Raw genomic sequence first — 12,424 nt, forward strand, 5'->3', positions numbered from 1 at the left:
CGAGTTGTACGAAACAAACATTAAAGTATATGGTAGCTGGCATCAATTTACATTTATTAGTTCAATTAGATCGATCGAATACAATATTAGTAAGTTGTATGCAGAAAATAATTCTAGTTGAAGATAAAATTCCAGATTTCGTTAATTCATGTATGATACATGATATATCTTGCTCGTTTTTAACCTATATATATTCTTGTCAATAATTATAAAAATTTTTGTCGAATAATTGTATAACTGATCAAATTATCCATTATTGATAGTACTTGTACATGTTATTTTTATGTGAAAATGGTTCGAAATGGCAGCATGTAAAATTGGCAATCGCGAAATATCAAATGAAGACGGTTTAACACGTTACGTGAACCATTAACGTTGCATGACAGGAGCCGATTACATTTTGTGTTACGCGTGTTTTGGCGTAATTGACGCACGGCAACAATATAGTCCTTATTATGACAATTACAAGCGATGCTTGATTTCACAGCATGGCTTCCTTGTAATTGGATTTGTTGGTTATGAATCCTCAGTTACTGCTTCACTCTTATAATGATATTCTTTGAATCTATTCTTAGATCGAATGATGTAACGAAGAGAAATCTTAAGTTTTGTGTATTATTTTTGCAATAATATTTATTTGTTATTGTCATGAAAATAAAGTTAGGTAGGATTCACCTATACGTAATCGCTAAAAATTCTGTTATACTATGAATGCTATTACACATGCTTTAATTGCACCTAACGTTCTAATGACTATCATAATACAATGCAATGCAACTTGTCCAATAAGCTTTTGCCGAGATAATTTATCGATTCGCCCACGTAAGCCGGGATTCCATTAGTAACTTATTATTAGCAGTCTAGATGCTAGAATCGAGTGCAAGAAATCACATCACCGACGACAACGCCACCAACGATGACAATAACGAGACATCGATCAAAATGGCGACACGTTCGCGTGCGTTTCAAAACATTAGTTTCGTAATAAAGTCATTAAGACAGAGTATTCATCGAGTAGAAGTTTGTTTGAGAAATGTTTAAGTTATAAGATCTTCGTTCTGTAAACTGTTGAAAAAGAAAAATTATACTTATTTTATATATGTACAGTACATAAAGAGCAAAGAAATATTTACATATTTATATAGATATTATATAAATATATTATATTATTTATTTTAACCAATTACAAAAAAGAAAAAAATATTTCGAAGCATAAAATCAAATTGTAATTCAAAAGCATTATCTAAAAATAATTCTTCTTGGCAATTTTCCATTGTCAACATTCCAAACGTTTCACATTATGACATCAGGTTATACAAATTACTATAGAACTGTCAGGAAAAATAGGCGTTAATAATCCAACAGTGGACCGACATATCCGTGACGCAGACGAAGTGCAAAAGCTAGTCTACTCAATGTGATTACGTAACGAAAATGATCCTTTCCCAGACAGTGCCATAACGTGCAACATTTCACTGTCCTAATCCCACGTTCGAGGTATTAAAACCTGATCTTCGATTGAATTCAGAATGATCTATTCGATGATTCTACTATATCGAAAATATAGTAGATAATTCTCACTTATAATCATAATTAATATAGTTATGCTTATATTATAACCTCAATTTTAATAATGTATATATGTACATACATATATGTATGTATAATTATTATAAAATTAAAAATATTAACAATATAGATAACGAGTTAATTCGATTTTTCCAATCAACAGAGATAAGTTAGATAAAAATTATTAAATTAAAAATCAACAAATATTCATCCTGTATACCACAGTCATAATGTTTCAGGCAATCAGCTTGCATTCTCCTGTGAACGAATCATCGCGAGAAACTGGTAGCATACAGCGCGATTGCATGTTGAAACGCGATGCTTAATTTTATAACGCCGGGCAATGAGTCCGCATTCCATGAAAGAGAATTTCCCTATAGGACACCGCCTTGATATCGATTCGTGTCCTCCACGGTTCTTATCGTCGGTACTTTGAAGTTTACGACCGCTGACGAGATTTCTGTCCCGGATAGTTTAATAAAAGTATCCTGTTCCGTATAATCTTTGAGGTAATATTACGGAAGCGCTACATACGTTCCTCACAATGTTGCATGAAAAGTCCTGGCATTGGACTTGCAAGCGGTCGAGCGCAATGCTTTTCATAGGTGGAGCCTCGTACACGATTTAATCCCTATGTACGCTCGTCTCTATCAAAAGAAGAGTTTAGAGATAGACGCATGCAATATGATTTCCGTTTTACTTCCTTGTTACCTTATATTTTCCTTTCTACTTCATTGGTATTTTGCTACTAACGATTTGATATTATTTCTGTTTCTTCTCTTTTCTAATTATATTACTGATACTCTGCGAATAAAAATATTAACTCGTAATATAAGAAAAATAAGTGCTTCGTAAATTATAATTTTTATCATATTTTAATAATATTATAAAATTAAATAGTAAGTAAAAATTATACAATTACTCATGTTGAAAAAGAATTTCATTTCTATATTAAAATACATTAATTTTAAAGTCTCGAAAAGTTCTTCAATTTGCACCTAACCTTAAAAATTCGTTCCAATAATACGCTTTTCTCATAATTCCAATGAACTCTATCTACTCGAACAGAATAGATAAAAGAGGTTGGCGATGATCTAGTCGAGTATCGCTAAATTGACGCTGATTCGCAGTAAATTACACGGTCGGTTGCGCACCAGTGTCTCCGAAATCGTGACCGTAACCGTGGAGAGACCGTGCCGCGATAAGAGCGCGGCTACGACTAATGGCGAGTACGAGAGATCCTCACTGCGTGCGTATCATGTTATTAATCGTTGGCACTTTCAGCTCGGCTGCTCCAAGCAGCGATCCGTGCGGACAAAAGGAACAGGAATATCGTAGCCTTGTGCACCGGGTGAACTCTCCTTCGTCTTCGATTTTAATTAATCCTTTTCCGTTGAGGTTATGTTCAATATTTCACTTGAATTATATATACGTATAATATTTAATTCTCAAAAACATTTTATAATTCCGTTTCAATCAAAATCGAAATTTCAATAAAATTATAATGTTAAGAATATACATAAATTGAAATGAACGAATTATATATTTATATATTGAAGAATGAAAAATAATGAAACAGTGAACATAACCATTGAACTGGATCGAATCGTGTCCTCAGGATCAATCGACGATCCAGAGAAAGTGTTTCGAATAGAATGACGACTCTTGAAGAGTACCGGTTCTCCCTCACTATTTTATTCGCGCTCGGCCGAGCACCGATGCAACGCCTACACGAATTTGCTGTGGGTGGTCGGATTTTCCAAATCCATTTTTTCCAAATAGTTGTTCATCTGTTTTTAAATTTCATTTTTAATAGATATTTCTATAAAAGATGTTATTTTATGAATCGTGATAATACATTTTTAGAAATTTGGAAAAATATAAGAATACACAACATATTTATTTAAACAGTGAGTATAAATATCATTTAAATATAATTCGTATAGAAGATAATTTAACAAGTATTTTTTTTTCTAATTTCTTCTAGTAGGAGACCATTTCTTTTCTATTAATCCTATAATACTTCAAATAGCTAATAAATAAGTATTGCTTTTAATATAATAGATATATATATTAAGAAATATAAGAACGCGAAGACAGTTTACATTATAAAAATAAATCAATAGTATTATATGTGCAATAAAGATATAATCATGCAAACGTCGATTGGAATACCGTCAATTCCATAAATTCCACGATTTAAACCGTTTTCCAGCTCAAGCATATCAAGGCATATTACGAATTTCCAATGCTCGTGCAACAGTTTCATACGGTCCATTGCTTTTCCTAATCAAGATGTAATCGATAAGAAAACTCAGAGCGGTATTCCTAGACCGCCCGGCTACACCTCAGTCATTAACCCCGATCGTATAATCTGAAATCCCCATCGCGTGTTGAAAAAATCGCGCGCATGTCCTGGTGAGTTCCTCTTCTCCGTCTCTCCATCTACTAATGCTCATATGGATATCGAGAAAATATTGGGCGTATCGAGTAACTCTCGAATAGAGGGAAAACTGGACGCGGACCGTTCCACCGTTCATAAGAAAATCATGTTCGTTACAGGTGTTCGATCGTGTTCCGCCGCGTAATCCGCTCATACGATCTTATCGCGGTGAAATTAACCTACGAGACCCGACGCTGCCCAGTCCACGTGACATCAACGGCATACCGCGAGTGCATCCATCGTGACGGAGGAGAGGACATCGAATAACGCGCGTTTTCAAAGAGGTCGACTGGGGCCACTCCTCCTCGATAATTGCCGACTTTGTAACGGGCTCGCGCAGCCGCAATCCTCCTTGACTGCAGCGCCATCCGAGCGTGATGTTCTATTTGGAAATGTGATTGCAGGTGATCAGTTGATGAGATTCCTAGTTAGATATGTGATACGTTTTGTATTTCTGCTGTGTAGAAATCATGTCGAATATTCTATGACGGCATGGATTTAATATATATATGAAATATCTATTAATATTCCAAACTTAACCTAAAATTCTCAATTATAAATTAATTTCTTTCCGTATAGGACGATTCGTATAGATCATAATCGAACAAAATGTTCCTTCCACTGAATATCATTTCTCAACCATACTATAGGATTCGATGCGTTGAGCAGGGCCAACCAAGCAGACGATTAATTTGTCATTCTCGGCCGTGTAACATGCGTGTTCCTCGAGCCACTTGGCACGACCGAGTGATATTATACGCGCGCGCCAACGATTCCTCATATTACGCGGTCAAACCATCCGCTATTAATATCGGAATGATTCTCGAGGCGGCGCGCCGGAGGGGTGCGCACGGACCCCACGTCGGGAAACGCCGTGATTAAATGGCCATTTTTTCTCGCGATGATAAAGGACGCCCGGCTCGATTACATTAAAAGCAATAGAACCACCACTGGCCCAGCAGTCCACTACTCGAACGGATCACCCATCTTCGCGATTCTCTTTTCTTCAGACGATCTTCTTTTTCTTCTTCGTCTTTCTCCTATCCGTGTCGGTTGCTTTGCTCGTTTTTTCTCTTCTCTCAATCTCTCAATATTTTCTGACTATGACGGCTAATGTTGTACGAGCCACGAATAGCTCGTTAGTCAATTAGCCACTTGCTCGCTTTCGTTCAGACATCTGTTTCCCCTGAAACCTGACGTGCAACTGTGAATCGAGCCATATATTTTTTGAAAGTATGCTTTTTAAGAGTTCAATAATGAATGACGTAAATGAATTTGGTATTCTTTTAACTTTGTCGTTTTTAGATTATATATGCACTTGTGATGGTGGAAGGTTAGATAAATCGACGCAAGAGATGATTCTATGATTTAAGAAATGTATATAAATTTTCTAGCATGAGGATATTACGAGAACAGTTGAGGGAAATCGTCGAGAAATTCCGTGCACTGACATTCCGGGCCGTGCGTGCAACTACGCTTGGTATTTTGCACATACCAACCGCAAGGACTTTGATCCAGCCCTTCCTCATTTTTTCCTTCTAATACAAATTGCCATCTGTTCACAATCTGACTTCGACTTCTATCTCGTAAACTTTCTCTGTTATCTTCTTGATGAAAAAATAAAACAATAATTAGAAAATATTTATCGTACATTCTTATCATTTAAATATCTTATATCAATGTTTGTATTGCAGCAGAGAATTACGATTCAACATAAATTTATTTCAACCATAATCCATTCTATTTCCTAACCTTCTCTATTTCCTTGAATCATCTTCATTCGCAATACCACTTTCAAATCAATCATCTCCAACACATAAAACCGCAGAAATTTCACAGAGATTGACAATTCTCGAAATGTATTCACGAGAAATGTAATGATTACAGCCGATTTACAACGAGACGCAATTCACTTTTCCGTTGGTAGTCCAGAAAAAAAATCGAAGTGGTTATTAGTAGGAAATTACCGACTGATCTATTACAATCCACAAAGTGTCGCGTCAATCGCGTGAGAGAATGTCGCATGCTCGATATGCTCCTGCGCAGCAGCGCGAGAAAGAGAAATAAGCGATTCGTTCCTAACTATCAATCTACGCGTGCGCGGTTTCACTGGTTTCAGCCGCACGATCATTACTTATCAATCTGGTGACGACATTATGAACCAAAACTGAATCAACGAACGAGAGTGGTAATTTCTTTCAAGCTGCATGTTTTTGATTGCAAAAAAAACTGTTAGGATTCTTGCTTTCATATCGAAAACAATATTCATTTGATTAAAAATTCATAAAATTGAAGAAGTTAATTTATATTATTGAGAAGATTCATTGATTTGAAATGAATAATTATTGGACTCCCGAAATATTTAATTATTTAAAATAAGAGAATGAAGAGAACTTTTCTAATTACATTTTCTAATTATATTTTCTATTTACATTTCAATACTTTTGATTGATACAGTAAATTCTTAAAAATTGAGAATTTTTCAGTTAATTTTATTAACAAATCACATTTGAATTGGCCATCAACAATTAGATCTTATTTGTCGCAAATAATCCGTAGTATAGTTATCCGATAAGTGTTTCGACCAAACGGTACAGGCCAGATTCGTGTTATCAAAGTGTACTAACCATTTACTGTTGTCAAAGCCGATTGCAGTGTCGATACTTACGACCGTATAAGAGGACTGGTGCCATTCCGAGATAATCCTCTTACTGGTGGTCCACGAGCGAAACACGGAAACAGTTCTCAGCGATATTATTTCACGAGAAAAAAGTTCACAGATTGGTCGTAATACTTGGAAACAACTTTAAACAGGCTGACACGTCTCGTTATGAAGCTCTGTGAAGAAATTATTAAGCAGAAGGCGTAGAACGTAGATCTAAAATAAAATAAGCCTACATGTATATTCTGCACATTTTTATCATAAATTTTGTGAAAAATTTTCTGGCAATAATAATATTTTTCGAACATGCGTCGAATATTTTTTTGAAAACTAATTTTTATCGATAAGAAAAATATACTATGCATTATGGAAGGACAACTTTGGTTGAAGTAACGAATCCATTAACGCAACCCTCTTGTTCCTTCATCCTCACCGACATCTTTATCGATCACGGATAAACCGCAATGGACGAACAATAAACGCTCTTACAAATGAATCTCGACCACGCACTCAACGATAAACGTACTCCACCCCCACGCAGTTACAAGATTTATATTCCATTAGAACCTTTTCTCCTTTTCCTCTGTTCTTCGCCGTATAGTATATACACATCGACCTTTGGAACTTTATTTATCCACTCGCCGTGCCAGACGATACCTCATTACCGCTTAATTACCGGAGTGAGTGTCTCGCGACCGACAACAGATAGATGCTGTGGCTACTATATTCTGTGTTCTGAAGTTAAACATAATTACACGAAATTTACACCAGCTTGTTAATAAATATTCGTCTATATATTTTTATAATTTGATTTGTAGAAAATTTAAAAATAAAAAAATATTAGATCTAATAAAAAAGAATATAATATAAAAGTTAAATTTTTGGTGTGAAGATGCATTAGTGTTAATTAAAATATTAGATTTAGATCGAAGAATACACTAAATTACTTTTTTTATTTTTCGTTCAAATTTTAATAAGAGCTTCATAATATTAATATGATGAGAAATTTTCCTATCAGTAAAAAATTTTCATTATAGGTACATCTACATTTTGTGCTGAATTCCGATTAATGAGATTCTATTCATTACCCTAATTCTTCTATATTATAGATCATTTTCTGCGTTATTTTTCGCGTTATTTTCTTAAGTGCAAAAATTAAAATTCTATTAAATCTCTATTAAAAAAATTTTAACCATAAAATAAATATATTTTTTTTTCTATTTCATACCATTTTTTCATGATTACGTAGCACGTTTCTATCAAAAAAACAATCAATTCATCAAGGTATCCGAATGAAGTACTAGTGTCGTCAAATCAAAACACTCCACATGAAATATAAATAATGAATCGTATTCAATTATACATTAATAACAAGGCTACGAAAAGAGTAACCGATTAACTCGCGGTATACACAATGTGTACACAAAAATCAGTGACTTGTGATTTCCAATAAACAAATTGATAGTTATCATGAACAGAACTATAAATATTAAGACTTCCTTTCTGCGTGCGTACCATCAACTGATATTTATATAATTAATCGAATTATAGTCTACAATCGTCGCTTACTAATCTTTTCAGTAGTTAAATAGTTTTATCTAAGTATGGAAGACTTATACAATGTCTAATCTATGAGATCTTACGCGCGTGAACGTCTGTTACGCCCAACGGTTCACGTTTAGAAAGGCTATAACAAAAAATATTCATCGGTTCTGCGTCGACGGCTCGAATAATTAAACGATCCTAACCGACGCGACGTTTAACGGTCAAGAGAACGCGGAACCGTAAATGTAGGCGTGTACGTTGATAGAATGTTTGGATTATGCGAGAATAGTTTTAAAATTATACGATTGCTTGCTATTGAGTATTCTTTTATTTACACGTTGAACAGAAAAATAGAAATGACACTTAGTGTATATATATATAATAGATATATATATAATAGATTATACATGAGTATAATCTTTCTTTAACACTATTCTTTTTGGTTAGAAACAGAGAAGATATATGGATAACAATGATGATGAATGAAAATTGTTTGTACTATTATATATTATAATATATTATTAATAAGTTTTAGATAAATATATTTATATTATTGAACTGAATTTATTCTAGGATTTGTAAATACATGAAATCAGTGAAAACGTTTCTTAACTTTCTTAGTTTAAGGGAACAAAAGAGTGGACGATCGGTACTCTAGCATGGTACGTCGCGAACGTTGTCCCCGTTATCTTTGCGAGGCTCGATCGTTTTTCACTGCTTAAGTATACGCTCATTGGCGCAAAGAGCATTGCCTATGCAATCTGGGATGTTAATCGGGCAACATTGGCTCGTATTACGGTACAAAGTAATGTTGTAATATACTATGAACCGACGGTGGATTAGTTTGGATGTTTAATGAAAATTCAACCGCGATTGAGATTGTATAGTAAATATCTTATATATAAATTAATCTTTATATATTATCTCTTTTGAAAAAGAGATTTGTAATTTTCAGATCAAGATTCTTATTACAGTTTTTCGAAAGATTGAAAGCAGTTTCTTGATAAGTAAACTTTATTATGTACAAAGCACATTTAAAAAATAATTAAAACATTAGATATCATATTATATATTTTCAATTAATTTTTTTAAATCATTAAATTTATATAATCACACATAAATGTTTATAAATGTTTATTTAAAGATTTATTATCAAACTAAGAAATATATTCTATTCAATAAAGATTATTTTTACCCAAAGATATCAATATAAAAAATTTCTCAACATCTTTATTAAACCATCTTTCATTTTACATATTTTGAATAATTGAATTTTCTTTTTTAATTTTAAATAACACGGAAATTAAATTCCCGATAATAATAATGCATTCATCGCAAGCAATGAAAGAAACAATATTTTAGATCAATGTTTATTTTTTCTATTCGTAGAAAAATTAAAATACGATATTAAATTTTAAATATTTATCAATTTTTAAAAATAGTAGCTTGTCAATATTGATAATAAAATTCATATTTTTTTCCAAATATTTTCATCATCCTCAATTCGTAAATATTTTATCTTAGATAAAATTTCCAGAGGACTTATATTCAAGGATTTGCGAATAGCGGCTTGTAATAAATAATTACCGAAGCAAGACAACTGAGCATATTTTTTTTCACGCGATTTTAACAACGCCCACATGTGTCGGGGAGGGAATGGTTAATCATAGTGCGCCGCAGGTAATGATTCACGGTAAATTCTTTGACCTAGCTTATTACTTTAATTAGGTACGCTGGAACAGCCGAGGAGTAGGGCGTAACGCGTGACAAGCAAGGAATGAAAAATTTTAATCACGTTTGTTATTAACGTTAATAAATTGATCCGCGGCATGGTAGCAACGCGATCTCTCGCTCGCGTCGTTTTACGCGTCTTTTGTTACCGATGTGCTGTGACCGGGAGAAGAAACGGTATTCTTTAATTATGATATCGTTAATTTGAAGAACATTTTGAATCTTAAAATTTTATTGATAATAATAATTGATAATTGATAAGGAATGAAGTTGGAATGAAGAATTAAATTAATAGAGTACATAAATTTTTTCAATGATAAAGATAACTTATGTTTCCTTTATATCAATCGATAATGAAAAATATATGTATGATAATGAAATATATATATATATATGATAAACGTCCTTATTATGTGAACTCATTCTGTATAATTAAGGAAAAAATATACATCCATTCATCATTTGAAATCTTGACAAAGATTATTTTCTTTTATTAAAATTTTATCCAAGAAGAAATAAATAATTACACTTAATATATCAAATATGCATCTTTTGAAATTTTAATTCTTAAAGGATATTTTATTTGGCATTTGCATGCACCATAATTTTGTTAAACTAGATAGAAATTTATAATAAACTCACCAAAGAAATAACGATAACCTCAAAAGACTCTCGTCATTTACATAACCGCAATTCCCTTCGAGCTATTGACCACTCGCCATAAACGATAGAGACGCCACCATTGACGTGTTTCAACAAACGTGTGAACATAGGGTGCTGGTTAGTGACGTAGCTCGCGCTTCTAGCAATCCCAACATACCGTGCTCTCTCCTCTCGGCCGTCTCCATGAATATTCATCGCTTTTCCGACCGTCACTTGATGCGCGAGCGTGCGTTGCTCCCAATTTGTCACACACCGTGGCATTATCCCATTTCGCTAATAAAGTAATATTACGGGAAACAGGCACGGGCTGATTTACTTTTTTACTCTGTTGCCATGGTCGCACAATTACGCAACTTGGTAATTGCATGGCGTCCTATCTGTCAGCTATCCGTATCATCGCGTAACGAGACGCGACTTTATTACCAAGTTCCCTACATCCTCCTTCATCCAACTTAGATGACGTGAAAAAAAAAACAACGACCGTTCTGTTCGTGAATGATGTCTGAAATGATAGAGAAGGGAAGCGATAAACGAGAGACAGGAAGACTGTGTGTAATGGAAATGTGTTCTTTATATATAGAATGCATATGCAACCTCGAATCATTTGATATGATGCATTGGTGACGAAGGAAAATAGTCTATTCGCGCGTTTTCTGTGTGTTGCAGGACGAACGAGAATACTTCGGCAGATCGACGACAGGGGGAGGGTGAAGTAGTCGACATTAACAAGGTAAGTCTTGATCGATGTTATCATGGATCGTGAAACTTGATTTTTCTTTGAGGAATCTTGTATAATTATATATATATATATATTTAATGTTCTTTTTTTTTTTTTAAGTTTTCTTTGTTCCCAAGGAATTTATTGAATTAAATTATTTCGATAACAAATATAGTCAATAATGTACGCGATTAATTAGATTTTTTAATGATCATATCCTTTCACTTGTTAGTAAGATTTTTATCATGACGTTCTATACATATGTATAGGAGAAGTGAATTTGAATGTCATGTTCGAGATATTTATAAGAAGGATTCTAGTATGTTTAAAATATAATATATAAATGCTCAACAATTAAAATGGTACAATAATAATAAAAAAGTAAAATCTCTTAAAAATCTTAAAAGAGAATGACATATTTTCACATATCCAAAGGATCGCAAATTATGCGAGTCCTGTTGATAATTAGAGTTCTTCTCAGTGGCGCGGCATTCGACTACTATCACAGATTGGTGTCGAACGATGCGATAGCCCGCGAGAGGCCGCGTCGTGTCCCCGAACCGGTATGCCGAATCGAAAAAAGTCTCAACAACATCGAGTGCGTGTCGCACGATTCCGAGGACACCGATTTCACGGCAGATACATTAATGCCGGGACCCCAGCTCGTGCACGTTAGAAGCCATCGAATAAATTTCCATCGGGACACGCCTCTGGATGCTCGATAATTCACTGCACTTTCTAACTAAGGGAGGGCAGGGGAATCACGGGAAAATCGTCCGCTCTACGCGATACCTTCCCATTACATGATTACGTTTACGATGTTCTTGCACGATTTACGTTGGTTAATGGCAAAGGACAAGTATAGAAAGGACGTTAATTATATAGGTTAAGATGGATTGGTTAATTTAGCGGGAATTATTACTAATATTTCTTAGAATTCGTTTTAAGGAAGAAATAAACGGTAGATTGCATTGCATTGGTTATTTTTTTTATTTTTTGGAGACTTTATCGTGTATTTTTAGTTGAAATATTCAATCCAATTATTTTTCGTTTCAAATTATTGACTTAATTCGAAGTTATATAAGACTTAGAA

General features: G+C 33.9%; 1 protein-coding gene and 2 long non-coding RNA genes across 4 annotated transcripts in view; 1 reads left to right on the forward strand and 2 right to left on the reverse strand.

Moving 5' to 3' along the window:
- The window catches only part of LOC122718880, a 139,195-nt gene extending 127,188 nt beyond the window's left edge, over positions 1-12,007 (forward strand). Inside the window, exons 4-5 of the mRNA XM_043944256.1 lie at positions 11,280-11,343; positions 11,813-12,007. Of these exons, the coding sequence (XP_043800191.1) occupies positions 11,280-11,343; positions 11,813-12,007 (259 nt within the window). The remainder of the gene's footprint in view (positions 1-11,279; positions 11,344-11,812) is intronic.
- Positions 1,673-2,758, reverse strand: LOC122718905. Its single transcript, XR_006347476.1, has 3 exons — positions 2,573-2,758; positions 2,281-2,373; positions 1,673-2,216 (listed from the first exon to the last, which is right to left on the reverse strand). It is a non-coding gene; the product is annotated as an uncharacterized LOC122718905 (long non-coding RNA).
- LOC122718907 lies at positions 3,597-5,956 on the reverse strand. 2 transcript variants are annotated; one of them, XR_006347477.1, is made up of 3 exons: positions 5,765-5,956; positions 5,421-5,616; positions 3,597-5,205 (listed from the first exon to the last, which is right to left on the reverse strand). It is a non-coding gene; the product is annotated as an uncharacterized LOC122718907 (long non-coding RNA). The 2 variants fall into 2 exon arrangements; XR_006347478.1 differs by having other exon boundaries at positions 5,421-5,619.
- Positions 12,008-12,424: the final 417 nt, after the last annotated feature.

This window comes from Apis laboriosa, unplaced genomic scaffold (assembly GCF_014066325.1).
Source record: "Apis laboriosa isolate Shangri-la unplaced genomic scaffold, ASM1406632v1 scaffold68_cov148, whole genome shotgun sequence".
Taxonomy (NCBI): Eukaryota; Metazoa; Arthropoda; class Insecta; order Hymenoptera; family Apidae; genus Apis; species Apis laboriosa.